The 21685-nt window shown below is 45.6% G+C and overlaps 1 protein-coding gene across 2 annotated transcripts in view; it reads left to right on the top strand.

Moving 5' to 3' along the window:
* LOC132822069 (ETS domain-containing protein Elk-1-like) overlaps nt 1-16629 on the top strand; it is an 87555-nt gene extending 70926 nt beyond the window's left edge. For both annotated transcript variants that reach the window (XM_060835084.1, XM_060835083.1), the window contains exons 2-5: nt 2349-2559; nt 5714-6442; nt 10744-10845; nt 14235-16629. In XM_060835084.1, coding sequence (XP_060691067.1) covers nt 2356-2559; nt 5714-6442; nt 10744-10845; nt 14235-14333 — 1134 coding nt within the window. In that variant the 5' untranslated portion in view covers nt 2349-2355 and the 3' untranslated portion in view covers nt 14334-16629. The remainder of the gene's footprint in view (nt 1-2348; nt 2560-5713; nt 6443-10743; nt 10846-14234) is intronic.
* Nucleotides 16630-21685: the final 5056 nt, after the last annotated feature.

Below are 21685 nucleotides of genomic sequence, written 5' to 3'. Positions count from 1 at the left end.
GAGTATCCCACCCAGACTCACCCCATAACCCTACATTTCTCATGGCTCATTCATCTAACTTACATATCCCTGGACATTATGGGGAATTTAGCATGGCCAATCCATCTCACCTGCAGGACTGTGGGAGGAAGCCAGAGTACCCAGAGGAAGTCCACATAGCCATTTGCTCGAGGTTGGAATTGAACCTGGGTCCTGTGGTGCAGCAGTGCTAACCACTGAGCCACTGTGCCACCTTTAGAAATTGGCTAGGACACGAGGGATAACTCCCCCTGCTCTTTGTTTTAGTAGTGCTATGAGATTTTTTTATATGTCAACATGAGATGGTTGACTAGGACTCATAATTTACCTTCTTGTTGGAAAGGCAGAACCTCCAACAGTGCAGCACACCCTCAGTTACTGAGAGAGTCCAGTCTGGAGTAAGTCTTGGCTTCACAACCTTCTGTCTCAACTGAAAATGTGTTGCTGGTCAAAGCACAGCAGGCCAGGCAGCATCTCAGGAATAGAGAATTTGACGTTTCGAGCATAAGCCCTTCATCAGGAATGAGAGAGAGTAGCCAAGCAGGCTAAGATAAAAGGTAGGGAGGAGGGACTTGGGGGAGGGGCGATGGAGGTGGGATAGGTGGAAGGAGGTCAAGGTGAGGGTGATAGGCCGGAGTGGGGTGGGGGCGGAGAGGTCAGGAAGAAGATTGCAGGTTAGGAGGGCGGTGCTGAGTTGAGAGAACCGACTGAGACAAGGTGGGGGGAGGGGAAATGAGGAAACTGGAGAAATCTGAATTCATACCTTGTGGTTGGAGGGTTCCCAGGCGGAAGATGAGGCGCTCCTCCTCCAGCCGTCGTGTTGTTATGTTCTGCCGGTGGAGGAGTCCAAGGACCTGCATGTCCTCGGTGGAGTGGGAGGGAGAGTTAAAGTGTTGAGCCACGGGTTGGTTGGGTTGGTTGGTCCGGACGTCCCTGAGGTGTTCTCTGAAGCGTTCCGCAAGTAAGCGGCCTGTCTCACCAATATAGAGGAGGCCACATCGGGTGCAGCGGATGCAATAGATGATGTGTGTGGAGGTACAGGTGAACTTGTGGCGGATATGGAAGGATCCCTTGGGGCCTTGGAGGGAAGTGAGTGTGGAGGTGTGGGCGCAAGTTTTACATTTCCTGCGGTTGCAGGGGAAGGTGCCGGGGGTGGAGGTTGGGTTGGTGGGGGGTGTGGATCTGACGAGGGAGTCACGAAGGGAGTGGTCCTTGCGGAATGCTGATAGGGGAGGGGAGGGAAATATATCCTTGGTGGTGGGGTCCGTTTGGAGGTGGCGGAAATGACGGCGGATGATACGTTGTATGCGGAGGTTGGTGGGGTGGTAGGTGAGAACCAATGGGGTTCTGTCTTGGTGGTGGTTGGAGGAGCGGGGCTCAAGGGCGGAGGAGCGGGAAGTGGAGGAGATGCGGTGGAGGGCATCGTCGATCACGTCTGGGGGGAATCTGCGGTCCTTGAAGAAGGAGGCCATCTGGGCTGTGCGGTGTTGGAACTGGTCCTCCTGGGAGCAGATGCGGCGGAGACGAAGGAATTGGGAATATGGGATGGCGTTTTTGCAGGGGGCAGGGTGGGAGGAGGTGTAGTCCAGGTAGCTATGGGAGTCAGTCGGTTTATAATAGATGTCTGTCTCAAGGCTACCAACTTGAGCACAGTGATACAATTTGGACAAATGCTGAGTGTGGGATACCTCGGGGATTAGAGTCAGGATGAATACTGTTCTGAATTTACATTTCAAGATTGGATTCAGAATCTCATTGCAAATTTATGGCCTGGGTGAGATGCTCTTTGGAGGGTCAGTGCAGCCTCAATAGACCGAATGTCCTCTATCTACTCTATAGAGACTCAATTATTGAAATGCTTGCCTCATCAATGATGTTCACATCCCATGAATGAGTCATTTCCCTGGAGTGTAAGAGGTTGAGGGGCGCCAATTTAGAGGTCTATAAAATCATGAAGAGCATGCATAAATTAAGTTGCACACGTCTCTTTCTTAGCGTACGGGAGTTCAAAATTAGAGGGTATAGATTTAGGGTGAGTGGGGAAAGATTTAAAAGGAATATGAGGGGTGACATTTTCACACAGAGGGTGGTATGAACTGCCAAAGGAAGTGGTAGATGCAGGGACGGTTACAATATTTAAGACATCTGGACAGGTACATGGATAAAAAGGTTTGGAGGGATATGAGGCAAACTCAGGCAAATGGGACTAGTTTAGCTTGGGAAATCTGGTCGGCATGGGTGAGTTGGGCCAAAGTGTTTGTTTCTGCGCTGTATGATTCTAATTAAAAGAAAGGCATTTTCTGGTTCCACTGATTGGCACTCTTGCACAGGTCAGTGATGGACAACTCGATAACATTGTGGCAGTTTCTACGGCAACTCCTGGACGAGAACAAGAACGATCTCATTTGTTGGACATCTAAGGATGGCGAGTTTAAGCTACGCAATGCTGAGGAGGTAGCGCGGCTATGGGGCATGCGAAAGAATAAGACCAACATGAACTATGATAAGCTGAGCCGAGCACTCCGATATTACTATGACAAGGTGAGGGCAACCTGCGTTTAGACTGGGCTTCACTTAAACATGGGCGCAGCACACTAGAATCACCCAGGGTTACAACACAAATCGTCTGAACAGGACATTGGTGAGGCCACCTTTGGAGTACCCTGTACGATTCTGGTCACCTTTCTGCAGGAAGGATGTTGTAATGTTGAGACGATGTCAGAAAGGATTTACAAGGGCTGGAGGGTTTGAGCTACAGGGAGAGGCTGAACAGGCTGGCGTTACTTTCCCTGCAGCTTCGGAGGCTGAGGGGTGATCTTATAGGTGGCACGGTGGTTAGCACTGCTGCCTCACAGTGCCAGAGACCCGGGTTCATTTCCCGACTCAGGCGACTGACTGTGTGGAGTTTGCACATTCTCCCCGTATCTGTGTGGGTTTCCTCCGGGTGCTCCGGTTTCCTCCCACAGTCCAAAGATGTGTGGGTCATGTAAATTGGCCAAGCTAAATTGCCTGTAGTATTAGGTAAAGGGGTAAATGTAGGGGAATGGGTGGGTTGCGCTTCGGCAGGTCGGTGTGGACTTGTTGGGCCGAAGGGCCTGTTTCCACACTGTAAGTAATCTAATCTAATCTAATCAGAACATAGAAAGTACAGGCCCTTTGGCCCTCGATGTTTTACCAAACTTTTATCCTACTCTAACCTACATACTGTACACTTTACTGTCATCAATGTGCCTATCCAAGAGTTGCTTAAATGTCCCTAATGTAGCTGACTCTACTACTACTGCTGGCAGTGCATTCCATGCACACAACACTCTTTGTGTAAGGAACCTACCTCTGACATCTCCCCTAAATATCCCTCCAATTATCTCAAAAGTATGCCCCCTTGTGATAACTATTTCCGCCCTGAGAAAAAGTCTCTGATTGTCCACTCTATTTATGCTTCTCATCATCTTGTACACCTCTATCAAGTCACCTCTCACTCTTCTTCACTCCAACTAGAAAAGTCCTAGCTCCCTCAACCTTTCTTTATAAGACATCCTCTCCGGTCCAGGCAGCATCCTGGTAAATCTCCTCTGCACCCTCTCCAAAACTTCCATATCTTTCCTATAATGGGGTGACCAGAATTGGGTACAATATTCCAAGTGTGGTCTAATCAGGCCTCTATACAGCTGCAGCATAACCTCATGGCTCTTAAACTCAGTCTCCCTGTTAATGAACGTCATCACATCATACGCCTTCTTGATATACTTGGGTGGCAACCTTGAGGGATCTGTGAACACAGACTCAATGATCCCTCTGTTCCTCCACACTGCTAAGAATCCTGCCTTTAACCCTGTATTCTGCATTCAAATTCGACCTTCCAAAGTGAATCACTTCACACTTTCGAGGACACCCAAGTTGCAGAGGTTTATAAAAACAAGAGGGGCATGAATAAGGTGAACAGCTAAGGTCTTTTTCCTAGTTTGGGGGAGTACAAAAATAGGTCTAAGGTGAGAGGGGGAAAGATTTATAAAAGACTTGGGGGGTAACGTTTTCACGTAGAGGGTGGTCTGTGTATGGAATGAGCTGCCAGAAGACGTGGTGGAGGTTGGTACAATTACAATAGTTCAAAAGCATCTGGATGGGTATATGAATAGGAAGGGTATGGCCTAAATGCTGGCAAATGGGACTAGATCAGATTGGGATGTCTGGTCAGATGAGTTGGACCGAAGGGTCTGTTTCTGTGCATTTGACTCTATGATCTAAGTCAGCTAGCTCCAATGTTTAAATTAACCAGGGAGAGGCAGAAAACATCACATCAGGGAGGGGAGCGACGTGACGATGAATGCTTTGAAACAGTTTGTGACAGTGAGCTGAAGCTTGCTGCCAATTGAAGTGGTGGGAGTGGTGTCAATTAATGATTTCAAAAGGAAATTTCCTGGGGAAAAACAAACTAGGGCTATAGAGATGGAGAGGGGAAATGGGACAGATTGAATAGATCTATACAGAAACAACATGGGCTCCTCCTGTGCCGTTATGACTGAGTGGGTGTGATTTACAGACTTTTTCCTCAGTGTGGGAATGGTGGCAACTAACACGTCACCTCCACCCCACCCCCAACACCACAAAGTTGACTCTCCAAGAGTTGAAAGGCATAATGAGGACAGCAGGTATCTTGCATTATCACAGGTATTGGCACTGCCAGTCAGTTGCCAGCAGCCTCTGGGTCTCAGGATTTTCCTTGTTGAGATCTTACTCCTGAGGGAGGGAATCCAGCATTGAGAACATATGTCATTCTTAACTTCTTGTCGTTGGTTGGGGTCACAGGAAGTGGTTGGTCAGTGTGATCGGAGGCAAGGGCAGGGACATGTCTTTCCAAGGCCATCCCATCCTAATCCCAAGGCACCCCTTTTGCCCCAATCCCAGACTCTGATTACCCTGACATTGGGGCATTGGAATTACTGACCCTCCCCATCCCCAAAGTCATCATGCTGGTCCCCAGGTTTGGGAAACTAGGCACCTTTCTCACCTGACTGGGGAGGCAGGTGTTTCGGAAGATGGCGGGTTGAGGACCTTAATGGGCCATGAGTTGACCACTTAAGGATCCTGATATAGTTGGTGAGTTGAGGAGAGGCTGAGTTGATCTCCGGGGTCATTTCAACGCATTATTGTCCCATCTTGCACTACTGAGGAGGTGGCAAATTGTGCAATATGTCTCTTAGATAACAGGGAAAGCCCAACAGGTGGAGATTGCAGGTTGGTGAGATAAAGGAGAGCAGTCAACACACTTGGAGCCTTCCCATGTCAAGGCTCTGAGCTTTTGGAATAGAGTCATCGTGTCATAGAGATGTACGGCACAGAAACAGACCCTTCCGTCCAAACCGTCCATGCTGACCAGATATCCCAACCCAATCTAGTCCCACCTGTGGGCACTCAGCCTATATCCCTCTAACCCCTTCCTCTTCATATACCCATCCAAATGCCTTTTAAATATTGCAATCGTATCAGCCTTCATCACTTAGGAAAATATCGGATTGATAATCTATTTTTAAAGCAACACATGGGAGTCAAATTTTGACTTATTGGGGAACAAAGCCCCTTTTATCTCTCTCAAGATCTGAACTATGCTTCCAGCTTGCTAATGGCCAAAGTTAGGGTCTACATCCCTGTTGCCCCTTTTGATTTTATTCTATCACAAAACTCGTTTCTTTTCCAGAATATCATTAAGAAGGTGAACGGGCAGAAGTTTGTTTATAAGTTTGTGTCTATGCCAGACAGCCTGGTGATGGAACCAGAAAAGTGTGATGCCTCCGACTGTGAGTGGGCAATATCCAGGCCGAAGGACGAAGGCCTTTCTCTGCAGAGGCAGCTGAAGCCCACCACCAGAGTTTCATCCCGGAATGAATACATGCGCTCTGGCCTCTACTCGACCTTCACCATCCAGTCACTGCAAAGCAACAACCACCGATCCCGGGATCAGGCCAACGACTCCCCTCCCGGAACCGTGGAGCTGCCAATCCTCGACGGGAAAGTCCAGGTTCTCGAGAGGCCTCCTGAGGAGCCTGAGGTTCAATGCCAAGGCGAGGAGCAACAGCTGCAAGATGGCGGTGAGGTCTCTATGGAAACAGGTGGAGAGAGCCCCTTCCAGGGAGATTTCAAGGTGAAGGAAGAGACGATTGAGGAGTTGGAATGTGATATCCTTGATACCAAACCTGCTGATGATGATGTCGCTCAGGTGTCCAGCCCAGGTCAGAAGAAGGTAGAAAACATTGGTAACCTTCAGCCAGCAAAAACCAAGAAGCCAAAGGATCTGGAGCTGCCAGCTACGCTCCTCATTGCCCAGAACAGTCCCCCTCCAGATAAAAGCAACGCTGGTGTTGTGAATACAGTGGTGTTTCCTGCCTCTAGTGCTGTCACTCCAACACTGATTACCCAGCATGTTCAGGTATGATCTTAATCGTAAGGTCAGTATAGATTTAAGATGCACCTTAACTCACCCAACTTGCAAAGAGAAAAGTTGAAACCTCCTATCACATCAGCTGACTGGGTCTGAATAGAATCTAAAATACTTTGTATTACAGAGGAACCTCAATTATCTGAAGGACACAGGCAGGGAGTATTTTGTTCAGTTGATTGAATTCCGGATAATTGAATGCTGGATAGCATTGTTAAGCCAAGCACTGGGACCTTATGATCTTGCTGGATAATCCGATATCCAGAAAATTGAATGCGGGATAATTGAGGTTCCTCTGTGGTTGTGTCTCAGTTGGTAGCACCCTTGATTCCATGCTAGACGGTCATAGGTTTAAATCCCACATTTGAGACTTGAACATAGTCCCTGGATTCACGTTCCATTGACTGTTCGAATTCCTACAGTGCAGAAAGAAGCCATTAGGCCCATCAAGTCTGCACCAGTCCTCCAAACAGCATCCTACCCAAATCCAGCTCCACACCAATCCCCCATAAGCCTGCCTTTACCATAGCTAGTCCACTTAAATCTGGACACCCCTGCTCACTACGGCATAATCGAGCATGGCCAGTCAACCTCGGCACGATGGGCTCAGTGGTTAGCACTTCTGCCTCACAGAGCCAGGGACCCGGGTTCAAATTCCAGCCTCGGGCGGCAGTCTGTGTAGAGTTTGCACGTTCTCCCCGTGTCTGCGTGGGTTTCCTCCGGGTGCTCCGGTTTTTTCCCCACAGTCCAAAAGATGTGCGGGTCTGGTGAAGTGGCCATGATAAATTGCCCACTTGTTGGGCCAAATGGCCTGTTTCCACACTGTACGGAATCTAATTTAAAAAAAACCTAACCTTTCACATCTTTGGACTATGGGAGAAAGCCAGAGCACCCGGAGGAAATCCACACAGAATGTACAAAGTCCACAAGATCACCCAAGGCTGGAATTGATCCAGATCCTCAGTGCTGTGAGGCAGCAGTGCTAACCGCTATGCCATGTCTGAAATGCTGCATTTATACTGAGGCATTACGCCTGAATTTGTGTCTGCTCTCTCGGGCAGAAGTAAAAAAAACCTGGTGCCCTATTTTAGGAAGAGCATGTGTGCTTCCCCTTTATGTCCTGGGAAAGCCTTACCATCCAGTCACCCTAACCCCCTCGCCAACCAAATGCCCTAGTCCCTCACCAACCTGGCATTCTACTCCCATCATCCACCCGTCACCTTAATGTCTCGCCAACCTTCATCTCCCACCAGAAGTAAAAACAGAAGTTGCTGGAAAAGCCTAGCAGATTTTGCAGCACCCGTGAAGAGAAATCAGAGTAAACGTTTCAGGTCTTTTCCCTAGTCTGGGGGAATCCAGAACTGAAAGGCAGAGGTTTAGGATGAGAGGGGAAAAATTTAAAAGGGACATGAGGGGCAACTTTTTCACGCAGAGGGTGATGTGTGTATGGAATGAGCTGCCAGAGGATGTGGTGGAGGCTGGTACAATTACAACATTTAACAAGTATCTGGACGGGTATATGAATAGGAAGGGTTTAGAGGGATATGCCAAGTGCTGGCAAATGGAACTAGATTAATTTAGGATATCTGGTCAGCATGGACAAGTTGGATCAAAGTGCTGTACATTTCCATGACTCTGTGAACCTTCTTCAGTCATTCTGAGGAATGGTCACCGACCCAAAATGTTAACTCTGATTTCTCTGCACAGAGGCTGCCAGACCTGCTGAGCTTTTCCAGCATCTCCTGCTTTTGTTTCTGATTTACAGCATCCACAATTCTTTTTGGTTAATCTCCCACCAATTTGGGACAAGACAGACTCAGAATTTTGGGTAGAAAAATTGACAACGTGTAAATGGGCAATACCAGACAGAATGATCATTGTGCGAATCTGTTCCGACAGAAATCGGAATATCTAGATCACAGTCATCGGTTTGATTTGGAGGAGCTGGTATAGGACTGAGGTGGACAAAGTTAAAAATCACACAACACCAGGTTATATTCCAACAGGTTTATTTGGAAATACAAGCTTTCGGAGCACTCTAGATGAACGAGTAGTGCTCTGAAAGTTAGTACTTCCAAATAACCTGGAGGACTATAACCTGGTGTTGCGTGATTTGTTTAACATAGTTTTAGGTTAAGATTGATGCAGTTATTATTTTTCCCACAAGGTGGCAATAGGACTATTTTTAATGGAAAAAGTTACATTTTTTGGTTTGGTAATGATCAGCTGAGATCATGAAAAATCAGTCTGTTGCCACCAATCAGCTGAAATATTTCCCACTGTTAATTTCTGGAATCTTTTGTGTTGATGACTCAATTTCCTCCAAAAGTCCCGAATAAAGAGGAAAAAAAGTCATTGAAATGTCTGAGATTGAGAATGCATCATATCTGTGACGTCTGTACTGCTTATATGATACTGATTTCGTAAGTAGTGATACACACGTAACTGGGACTTTAACAATTACCAGGAGTGTAATGTGGGAGAAAGTGACCTTGTTCACTTTGAAGGAAGACTTGAAAACCAAAATATTATTTAAATTGAAAGAAACTGCAGAATTCTGAGGTACAGAGAGATCTGGCTGTCCTTTGATATGAATCACAAGAAACGTTAGTTAGCAGCAAGTGATTTGGAAAGCAATTGTGATGTTGTCATTTAATCCAATGGAAAGGAATACAGAAGTAGGGATAGTTTGTTGCAGTTGTACAAGGCATTGGTGAGATCATATCTACAGTACTACACAGCAGGGAGTTTGTTAGCTCGGAAGGCTGGTTTGCAATGCAGAGTTAAAAATCGCACAACACCAGGTGATCTTTAACTTTGTCCACCCCAGTCCAACACCGGCACCTCCACATCATTGCAGTGCCAACTGACATCAACAAGGTGGGTTCAATTCCTGCACTGGCTGAGGTAGCTGTTGAGATTCTCTCTTCCCAACCATTCCCTTCTCCTGAGATAGGATGATTCTCCAGACTGAACAGCCACCAGTCATTTCCATGGGACTGTGGCAACTTTACTGTGTGCAGTTTTGGTCGAGTTATTTAGGAAAGGTCATTAGAAGGAGGTGGTTCACAGGACTGATTTCTGGGATGATGTGGGGGAATGTTTAATGAGGGATATGGCTGCTGTAGGAAAGGAATCTGAAGTTGGTGTGCAGCCAGTGTTCGAGAATTAGCATTAGAATTCCAACAGTGTGGAAACAGGCCATTCACCTCAAAAAGTCCACACTGACTCTCCAAGGAACATCTCACCCAGACTCACCTCCCCTACATTTTCCATGGCTAACCCACCTACCCTACACCTCCCTGGACATTGTGGGCAATTTAGCATGGGAAGGGAAATGGGATGGTTTGTTTTATTGCAAAGGAAATGGAATTCCTGTATCTGTTTAATTTTAGAAGGATGAAGGATGAATTTATTGCAACCTGAGGGGACTTGGCAGGATGGCTGCTGAAAGGATGTTTCCCCTCATGGGAGAGACTGGGACTAGAGGGACAAAAAGGCTAAGGAAATTCGGCATGTCTGTAAAGGCTCTTACCAACTTTTATAGATGCACCTTAAAAAGCATTCTATCTGGTGTTGCAGCTTGGTAAGACAACTGCTCTGCACAGGTCCGTGTGAAATTACAGAATGTCCTGAACCCAGCCCATTCCAGCACACACACCAACCTTCCATCCATTGACTCCATCTATACTTCACACTGCCTCGGCAAGTCAGTCAACATCACCAAAACCTCTCCCACTTCTGTCATAATCTCTTCCAATCTCTTTCGTCAAGCGGAAGGTACAAAAACTTAAACACGTGTCCCAACAGATTCAAGAACAGTTTCTTCCCGTTAGCACTGCTGCCCCACACCGCAAGGGGTTTGATTTCAGCCTCAGGCGATTGACCGTGTGGAGTTTGCACATGCTCCCTGTACCTGCCTGGGTTTCCTCTGCGTGCCCTGCTCTCCTCCCACACTCGAACGATGTGCAGATTAAGTGGATTGGCCTTCTTAAATTGTCTGTAGTACCCAGAATGTGCGGTGGTGAATGTAGGGTCAAGGGGATAGCTGTCTGGGTGGGATGCTCATTAGACGATCAGTGTTGACTTGATGATCTGAATGATGTATGATGTGTAGTCATGTAGATATAACCTAGAGTTAAATTTCCTTTATTTTAGGATTAGGTAAGCAATGCTTTATTCTGCATTTGGCCTACTGTACATCTGATAGTGGGACAGTATATGCCAAAACATTGGTTTGCACTGTGTTTTATTTTATCAAGTCTTTAATTTTACATTCTGTTTTTTGACAGACCCCAATAATACTAACACCGAGTGCTTTACCATCTGCCATTCACTTCTGGAGCACACTTAGTCCAATAGCACCAATGAGCCCAGCCAAACTCTCATTTCAGGTAAGGCTGAAGATGGAACTTTACGACATCAGATTTCCACGGGGCTCCCGGAGTATCTCTGGTGTAAGATCGACGAAAATTTGGAGAAACAACATTGGGTACTTCTGCTGGTTCTCTGATAGATGGGAGATTGGGCGAATCCGTGCAGATATGGCTCAAACTAATCTTCAGCTTATTGAACCAATCTAATAGATCAACACCTCTCAGAAGTGAACTTCTGCAACATCAGAATATTGTATTATGGCCTTACACAGGGTGGGTTGAAGCCAGCATTATACTTGCTCACACCAGGGTATAGAGAGCCAAGTGTAACGAGATTTGAAAATGGTAGTGTTGAATGTGAGGGAGACGGGCTGGTTTTTGGCCTTGAAAAAGTGTCCCTAAATGCTGTAGACACTTCCTCAGATCCTGTATTTATTGTAATTCACTCATGGGACATGGGCATCGCTGGCTGGGCCAGCAAATGTTGCCTATCCATAGTTATCCATGAGAAGTGTAGTAATGAATCCATCTAGTGTAGGTAGATCCACAATGCTGTTAGAGAGGGAGCTGTGAATCTGTGGCATTTCATTGAATCCCTACTTGTGGAAACAAGCCTTTCGGCCCAATGAGTCCACGCCTGTCTGAAGAGTACCCACCCAGAACATACCCATGCAGACACGGGGAGAATGTCCACACAGACAGTCACCTGAAGGTGGAATTGAATCTGGGGTCCCTGGAGCTGGGAGGCACTAACCGCTGAACCACTGTGCCTGCCTTCATTCAACAGTCAGCAAGGAGAGGCAAAGATTTCAGACATTAATGAAGAAAAGTCAATGGGCAACTCTCTCTTCTGAACCACTTAATCTGTCAGCACCCCCACACTTAAACAAATTTTAGATTTTAAAGGCATCAAAGAGCATGGTGAGAAAGCAGGAATATGGTGTTGGGATTAAGGATCTACCATGGTCTGACTGAATCACTGAACAGGCTTGAAGGGCTGAATGGCCTACTTCTCTTCCTAGTTTCTAAGTTTCTGTCCCCAAGGGCAGACTAGTACTTGCTCTCCCCTGACTGTTTAATGATGGGTGGAGGAGGAGGGTAGAGGAGGAGGCTTGGGAAAATTGTATAATAGTTTACACTAAAGTTGGCGGAGTAGTGGACAGTGTGGAAGAATGTTACAGGTTGCAGGGGGACTTGGATAAACTGCAGAATTGGCCTGAGGGGTGGCAAATGGATTTCAATGCAGCTAAATGTGAGGTGATGCACTTTGGGAAGAATAACAAGAAGGCAGAGTACTGGGTCGATGGAAAGATTCTTGGTAGTGTGGGTGTGCAGAGGGATCTTGGAGTCCATGTACATAGATCCTTGAAAATTGCCACCCAGGTTGATAGTGCTGTTAAGAAGGCATACAGTGTGTTAGGTTTCATTTGTAGAGGGATTGAGTTCTGGAGCCACAGTATCATGCTGCAACTATACAAAACACTGGTGCAGCCACACTTGGAATATTGTGTACAGTTCTGGTTCCATATTTTGGGAAGGATGTGGAAGCATTGGAAAAGGTGCAGAGGAGATTTACCAAGATGTTGCCTGGTCTGGAGGGAAGGTCTTATGAGGAAAGGCTGAGGGACTTGAGAGACTTGAGGGACTTGGCAAGAAGAAGGCTAAGAGGGGATTTGATAGAGACATACAAGATGATCAGAGGATTAGATAGGGTGGACAGTGAAAGTCCTTTTCCTAGGGTGATGATGTCAGCGTGTACGAGGGGGCATAACTACAAATTGAGGGGTGATAGATTTAAGACAGATATCAGAGGCAGGTTCTTTACGCAGATAGTGGTAAGGGCGTGGAATGCCCTACTCTCTAATGTAGTCAACTCAGCCACATTAGGGAGATTTAAAACAATCCTTAGATAAGCACGTGGATGATGATGGGATAGTGTAGGGGGACGAGCTGAAAATAGTTTGCAGGTCAGTGCAACATCGATGGTCAAAGGGCCTGTCCTGCGCTGTATTGTTCTATGTTCTACAGTGATAATCTCACTTGGCTCCTCTGACCGCTTCAGGTTACTGTGTGTGACTAAGGTTTGATTCCCACCAGGGCAGTTAATGGAATTTAAATTTATTTCATAAGATCTGAACCCATCTGGTTCACAAATACACTTTAGGGAAGGAAGTCTACTGTCCTTACCTAGTATGGCTTCAATATGACACCAAATGGATAAATATAAGGAAGTGAATGAAAAGTATACAGTTAATGGCACGACCCTGAACAGCATTGATGTACAAAGGGATCTTCGGGTTCAAGTCCATAGCTCCCTGAAAATGGCCATGCAATTAGATAGGGTGGGAAGGAAGGCATATGACATGCTTGCCTTTGTTAGTTGGGGAATTGATTACAAGAGTCAGGATGTCGTGTTGCAGTTTTATAAGACTTTTCTTAGGCCGCACTTAGAGCATTGCATTCAATTCTGGTCGCTCCATTACAGGAAAGATAGGGAGGCTTTGGAGGGGGTGCAGAAAAGGTTTACCAGGATGCTGCCTGGATTAGAGGGTATAAGCTATAAGAAGAGGCTAGAAAAACTCAGTTTTTTTTCTCTGGAGTGGCAGAGGCTGAGGGGAGACTCGATAGAAGTTTATAAAATTATGAGATGCATACATAGGGTTGACAGAATTTTTTTTCCAAAGTCAAAATGTCTAATACTAGGGGTCATGCATTTAAAGTGAGAGGGAAAAGTTCATGAAGATGTGAGGGGCATTTTTTTACACACACGTGGGAGGGACCTGGAGCACACTCCCGGGGGGTGTGGTGGTGGTAGATACCATAGGGGTGTTTAAGAGGCTTTTAGATAGGCACATTAATATACAAGGACTGGAGGGATATGGACCAAGTGTAGGCAGAAGGGATTAGTTTAATTTAGTGTTCTGTTTGGCACAACATTGTGGGCCGAAGGGTCTGTTCCTGTGCTGTACTGTTCTACGTTTAAATCCACATCAATATGGTTGACTCTTAACTGCCCTTCTGAAATGGCCTAGCAACCCACATAACTCAAGGACAATTAGCGATGGACAACAAGTGCAAGTCTTGCCAGTGACACCCATTTCTCAGGAATGAATTATGAAAAGGATGGTCAACAAAAAGATAACGTAATAATGGATGGAGGTTTATCATTTCAAATCTGGGATTGCTAGATGTTTGCTACTTAAACCAGAAGGTTATGGGGCCAAGGCAGATGGATAGAATGATAACACATGGCTTCACTTAGCTGGCAGAGAGCCAACTCTGGGCCAGAGCCAAGCTTCAAATCCTCAAATCAGGAAGTGATGGCCGGCAGAACAGGTTTGAGGGACTGAATGGCCTTTGCTTTCCATGTTTGTAAGTTCTCAGTAAGTGCTGTCTTGTCTTTGCAGTTTCCTTCAGCGGGGAACACGCAGATCCACATTCCCGTTGCTTCCATGGATGGATTATCCACACCAGTACTTTCATCATCAGCACTGCAGAAACCCTGAGCCCAGCACAGAAAAAAAGGCAATGATGTATTTCCAAGTGTCGACCGTGGGTGGACTGGATATATTCTATTCGAAGCGGCCTCGAGGGCGATGAGTTGTCAGGATGGATTGTACAGACTCTGCTGTCCAGACCCAATTCCTTTTCAGAACAGATCTCTTCACGACTGATTGATGGAAGTAGACAGATGAGTGACCCATTTCATTGTCAGGAGATGTTGTCAGTGCAGGGTGGGGGCTCTATCAGGCTCAAAGGCCTGGGTTGCGTGCCCAAACATGCTCGTGCCTCAGCTGGAGTTGGCACTGTTGCATTGTGCTGCCAAAGCCGTATTTCACAGTGTGAGGGTGGCCATTCAATTCTCAGCTGGCATGTGTGTGTCTCAGCTTTGGACCCTACAACACACACACTCACTCACTCACTGACACACACACAAACACACTCACTCACTTTAGAAAATTAGGCAAGGACTCAAAAGGGGGCATTATAATAACCATGTTACATTAACTGTCCAGAGGATTGATGATGAAGAGTCAAACTTAAGGAAAATGGAATTGAGCAGATGCAAGTGAAAGAGAAATACTGATGCTGTGTAAGCGGGACAGTGGGGGGGATGAGGTTGGTGGGACAAATGATAGAGGAGTGGACTTAATAGGCTGAATGGTCTGCTACAGAGCAGTGACACTCTAACATTGTCCAGTTTTCCAATGCATTCTTGCTGCTTATAGAACAAGTGACATTGTTCTATACCAATTGTGGAAGAGGAATTCTTTCTTTATTATGGAGACACGTCATTAGTTGACATCACCACATTTGGTGGTAAAGTGGACGAGTGCATAAAACAAGAGCCAAGGATTCAAAAACCCATTTGGTCCAACAAACCCTTCAGTCAATTAGCTAGGCCCCTAGAATCCAGCTACAAAGGATGTCCCCAGTGTATAAGATTCCATTATCTTATGTAAGCATTGATGACCTGGATAATTACTCCTTTGAGTAAATATAAAATTTATGCCCTATTAGCCATTTACTTTGACTTGCCATTCCGTGCTCACTGTATAATGCATTTCGATATTTTGGACTTGGTCAGTTCAGTTGGCTGGACAGCTAGTGAGAGATGCCAACACCATGGTTTCAATTCCCGCACCAACTGTCCTCTGAAATTTGTATCTCACTTTGTACCCTCAGAGGGGCACCACCACAGCCCCTCCCACTCCCCTGAGCTTGCTGGATTTGGGTTGGTCCAATACTGAGCCTAGAAATGCTTTTGCCAAGTCAGAAAGACTGCCTAGCCACAAGGGGGCAGGGTCTTGGAGTGTGTGTGGTTTTGGGTAGCAACAGCATTTTGTGTTGTTTTTCTCTGTGAAGTCAGTAGGGAGCGCTCCCATGCTTTCCCTGCAAAAACATAATTTTAACAGTACCCACTTTGAAGGGGTCTGTGCCATCAGATGGGCTATTCAGGAATGCGTGCGGCACAAAAGTTGCTCATTGTGTCACTGTGGGCGATGGGACACCAGATTGCACGTTAGAAGTGCCCACTACCCACCTTCCAGCTTGTCTTTCTCTCCCTTCTGTGCTGGCCTCTGAAGTAGTGACTCCTGAAACCAGAAGACAATGCCAAGAACATGGATGGCATGACAATCGGTGTACCCGGACTCTCGGAGCAACAGCTGCATAGTTTAGAGGGAACATTACCCACTGTCTCAAGGAGGTGAAGGCTTTGGTGTTTGAAGATGGCTGCAGCAGCACCCCCCACCTCAATCTCAGTGTGTACAAAATATGAGCGATGAACCTCTACGCCGCAAGATCTGGAATGCGCGGCCTTAGAGTTTGTTGGAGCAGGATCAACCCAAGGCTTTTCAAAAGGGAATTAGATAACTAACTGACGAGAAAAAAATTGCAGGGCATTATGGGGAGAAAAGTGTAGGTGAGGTGCTCCTGCAAACTGGGTGCTAGCACAATGCAATGAGCCAAATGGCATCCCATTCACGATTCAGTGATTCTATTGCTAATTTGGCTGCACAAAAAGTGGCCCGAATCCATTCCTTCTGGGGAAAGTGAGGACTGCAGATGCTGGAGAAATCAGAGTCAAAGAGGGTGGCGCTGGAAAAGCACTGCCAGTCAGGCAGTATCCGAGGAGCAAGAGGGTCGACATTTCAGGCTTAAGCCTGCTCCTCAGATGCTGCCTGACCAGCTGTGCTTTTCCAGCGCCACCCTCTTTGACTCAAACTGTTTCCTTGGCAAGCCAATCAACCAATAGCAGCAAGCTGTTGGTCTATTGTGAGGTGGAATTCTTCACGTGAGGAGCTTGGGGAGTCTGCATGTTGGGGCGGTGGTGGGAGGGGTGGGTGGGGGGCGGTGTGGGGGGTGTGGGGGGGAGGCCTGCATATTGGACAGACATTTGTTCTTCTCCAGCTCAGGCAGTGGTATCTTAAGTTTGGTAACTTTCCGAGTCTAGATGACTCTTCATCAGAGCTGAAGTCAGTTGTGGATGGGACAGTGTTTATGCTGCAGCATTCCAGTGCATCACAGTGCAAACTGGAGGGACATCATATCTCCACACCAGGCACTTCACAGCCTTCTGGACTCAATATTGAGTTCAACACCTTCAGATTGTGAACGTTTCTTCACTTTTGCTTAAGGTGATATCATGTCTTCCCTTTCCCTCGTCCCACATGTTATCCTTTCAAGCCTGGCAGGAGGCACTCCATTATTGGGCGACACGGTGGCACAGTGGTTAGCACTGCTGCCTCATAGTGCCAGAGACCCAGGTTCAATTCCCAACACAGGCGACTGACTGTGTGGCGTTTGCACATTCTCCCCATGTCTGTGTGGGGCTGCTCCGGTTTCCTCCCACAATCCAAAGATGTGCAGGTCAGATGAATTGGCCATGCTAAATTGCCCATAGTGTTAGGTAAAGGGGTAAATGTAGGGGAATGGGTGGGTTGCGGGTCGGTGTGGACTTGTTGGGCCAAAGGGCCTGTTTCCATGCTGTAAGTAATCTCATCTATTCTGTCATTCTCACATTCCGATCAGTTAAACTGACCAATCAATATCTTTTCTTCACTGGCACCCTTACACCCACTACCCCCAGCCCATGCCACCTCTAAACTGTAGCATAAATGCTGTCCCCTCCACATTTTACTTCAGCTCTGATGAAGAATCATCTAGACTCGAAATGTTAACTTGTGCTGTCTCCATGGATTATGTCTGACCTGTTGTGATCTCCAGCATTTGCTGTCTTCAGTACAGGTTCCAGGATCTGCAGTAATTTGTTCTAGTATCATAGATATCCTCCTGAGTCAGCAAAGGGACCTTCATTTGACACATCAGGGGCGAGTATCTCCAGGAATGGCTTGCTGCCTTGCTCCTGCACTGATGTATCACTCGACACTCGGTCAGAGTCTGAAACTGAATCTGCTGACCCTGAGGTGTAGAACGCTACTGACTGAGCCAGGCTCATTTCATAATTATCACTACATTGCACTCTCACTCGACTGCTGAGGTTGATAGAGCGTGGAGGTTTGCCTGTATGAGGGTGCTACTGAGGGGGCATTGAAACAAGGTCGAAGCAACAGGGAGTGACTGATGATAACATCGGAATGGGTCTGAAATGGAATGCTTTCCACTTCCCAGCACTGATAGTTCTGATCTCCTTCAATGCCAGAACAATTGGAGGAGCTGAATGGCTGTATTTCTGCAATGCACACAAATATCGGACACATTGACGCGTGAATTATAGAAAATACTGTGTCGTTTCTTAAATGTGATCTATGTCATGATATTGAGCTACTCCACTGCTGTCTACAGATATCTTACAGAACTCTTGCAGTATGTTCCAAGTAAAATAATTGATATGAAAATGGATTTATTTTTTAAGAATGTGCTTTATGGTCATGTCATCAGTTGGTGCAAATCGATTCTCAATCATGAATTACAAGCTGCTACAGAGTTCAATTAGGTATGCACATGTCATCAATACTGTTCACCGAGAGACGTGTTGTATATTCCTCTATTACATGATGTTGAGATGTCTTTTTGCAGACTTTAAGCATTCAACAGAAACGTGCATCAAGTCAATTGATCAGCCAGAATTTAATTGCCTGGCAGAAGACATTTGAAGAGTTGAATGGCCTGTTCTTATGTTTCTATCCAAGTGTTGACACCCATGACCATTCTTGAGCTCAGGAGACATACAGCTCCTCACGTTCTCCCTGTCTATCCCTTTAGAAAAAAAAAATAGATGGGGATGTTTTATTTCCAACTGTAAGAGTTGTTCCTTTTTAAAGTTTTTTTTAGTGCTGGGGCTGATTTCCTCGATCTCTTGGAGTAGTAATTACTATTCTAACCTGTTAGGTTGTTTTGGAATTTTGGCAATAAAAGATCAAAACAATGATACAGGTACACAATCCTTTATCCAAAACCCTTGGGACCAGTTGGTTTTTGGAATTTGGAAATTTTTGGATTTCGGAATAAGTGACAGTTTCATGGTGCAATAAAGAAAAGTTACCAACAGCAGATGCTCCTGTGAATGCTATGAGTTTTGAGCTAGGATTGACGCCTGCCAGTGCTGGGCCACAACCCCACATCACACCTGAGTGACATGAGTCGAGTGAGTGTGGAGTTGGTTAATTGTTTGCACGCTCAAACAACCTTGTAATGGAGAACTTAACTTGGCGAAAAAACTTTTCGGATTTTGGAGCATTTCAGATTTTGGGATTTTGGATAAAGGATTGTGTACCTGTACTTTTAAAACAGGAGGAAAGAAGGAGTCGAGAGTGTGGTGCTGGAAAAGCACAGCAGGTCAGGCAGCATCCGAGGAGAGCAGGAGAATCAATGTTTCGGGCATGAGCCCTTCATCAGGAAAGAGGGAGAACAGGTTCCACATGGGAGGTGACAAAATGGAATGAGCTGCCAGAGGAAGTGGTGGAGGCTGGTCAAATTACCACATTTAAAAGGCATCTGGATGGGTATATGAATAGAAAGGGTTTAGAGGGATATGGGCCAAATGCTGGCAAATGGGAGACTAGATTAATTTAGGATATCTGGTTAGCATGGACGAGTTGGAACCAAGGGTCTGTTTCTGTGCTGGACATCTTTATGACTATGACTGCATTGTCCCATTTGCTTTCAATTCTTGCCCCCCCCCCGACAAATGTTCCCCTTACATTTGGTACGCCACAGCAATTTCATGATGGATCTTTACTGTTAACACTTTAACCAGAAGCTATGAATCCCCACCCTGAGACAAGTTTTCCATTTCCTAGCTGTAAGTTCCGAAATCAGGAATTTCCTCTATGAGGAGCAATTAGTGTTCACGTCAAACTTACAGCTGTGATCACCTGGAAGAACAAAGGCAGCAGATGCATGGGAACACTGCCCCCTGCAGGTTCCCCTCCAAGCCAGTCATCATCCTGACGTGGAAATACTGTATACTGCTGTTCCTTCACTGTCACTCAGTCAAAATCTTGGAACTCCCTCCCAAGCAGCACTTGAGTGGGTCGTGGCATGCCTGAATGAAATAGACTGCTGCAGTTCAAGAAAGCTGCTCACCACCACCTTCTCCAGAGCAATTAAGGATCCAAAGTCCATGTCCTCTGAATTAATTACAAAAAGGTCCTACTGATCTGTGATGCAGCAATTTTGAGGTCTGATATGTGGTCAATGTAATAAAGGAACTGATGATTTTGAACCTAGACCTTTCCCACCACTGCAGATTTTCTTGCATTTTATTTAGGTGAACCGTCTGGTAGGTTAACTATGATCCATAACCAAATCCATTATCATTGCACTTTATACAGAAGGTGATAGGTGTCTGGAACACGTTACCAACAGACGTAGTAGAGGCAAGCATGGTACATTCTTTTAAGGTGCGTCTGGACAGATACATGATTAGGTGGGGAGCAGAGGGATACAGATTCTTAGGAATTGGATGATAGGTTTTGACAGTGGATTTGGATTGGCTCAGGCTTGGAGAGCAGAAGGGCCTGTTCCTGGGTAAATTTTCTTTGTTCTTTGTTCTTATCATTGTTCCACACAATGAATGCTGGTGGCTAAACCAGCTGAACCTTGATGGGTTACACTGTAAAAATCACACAACACCAGATTATACTCCAACAGATTTATTTGGAAGTATTAGCTTTCGGAGCGCCACACCTTCATCAGGTGGTTGTGGAGTATAAGATCAATCACCTGATGAAGGAGCAGTGCTTTGAAAGCAAGGGTTTCCAAATAAACCTGTTGGACTATAAACTAGTGTTGTGTGATTTTTAACTTTGACCACCCCAGTCCGACACTGCCTCCTCCAATTCTTGGTCCTTTATCCTAGAATAGCCGTTCCTCTGTGATGTCAGTTTTAGTTCACCAACACATTTGATTATATCAGGTCAGTGACATTTCTAAACACAACAATAAGTCATCAAGTGATATGCTTAATTCTACATTCATGAAGGCATAGTGGCAGAAATTTTATTGGAGATGGATTTTTGGGACAGGACATTAAACTGAAGGATCCAACTGAAGGGTGGCCCATATCCTAGTGGTTCCTTTTACAATACCCTGGCATTGTTAAGTATTTACTATGTAAAAACAGTGGCTGCCAGATACTGTACACATGATAAAAGAAAATGCTTAGCAGCATTAGTGGAGTGAGAAACAAAATTAAAGTCTCCGGTTGATGAACTGACATGTGATAAAGGGATTTTGTAGCAACCTTAATGACTTTGAAGGAAAATCTTAAACTTGGAAATCACACTATTATCTCATGAAGCCTGAACATGTGTGCTTTAAATCGCTGTGCCCTTCATTTTACAAATGTTAATCTGTCTGTTCCAAATTGAGTAACGCTTCTAAAATAGTTGGCAAAGGTATTTGATGGACACAAGTGTCTGCATCATCTTATCATACAGCACAGTTTCTAAATGTGAGAGTATTTAAAGGTGGCAAGTCACAGGGAAAGGAGTAAGTACAATTTGAGTGGGATTGAAACAGATTATCCATTTTGCAGTTTGCTCTGAAATGCAAGCAGACCGGGCACTGAATTATTACTGACCATCTGTACAAGGCTCAGCAAGTATCTGTTTCATGTTTTGAAAATGTAGAGCAGACACTGATTTTTGTACCTGATCCTGAATTTTGTTTAATAATTTGTCTGTCTTATATCTGTTTGATTTGTTATTAATAGAATATTCTGAAAAGAGAATCCTACGTCGAATTTCTGCTTATGAAGTTTAAAGATGTGATTTTTTTTGCATTAGTGTCTTTATTCAAATTAAAATAAAATATATTTTTTGCTAACCTCTTGCTCTCGTGGACTCTTGAAATAATCATCACCCTGATAGCAAGATTCGAACTCATGATA

Source organism: Hemiscyllium ocellatum, chromosome 14 (assembly GCF_020745735.1).
Source record: "Hemiscyllium ocellatum isolate sHemOce1 chromosome 14, sHemOce1.pat.X.cur, whole genome shotgun sequence".
NCBI classification, from domain to species: Eukaryota; Metazoa; Chordata; class Chondrichthyes; order Orectolobiformes; family Hemiscylliidae; genus Hemiscyllium; species Hemiscyllium ocellatum.
The sequence above is the reverse complement of the archived record's forward strand: the minus strand, read 5'-3'. Positions and strand labels throughout refer to the sequence as shown.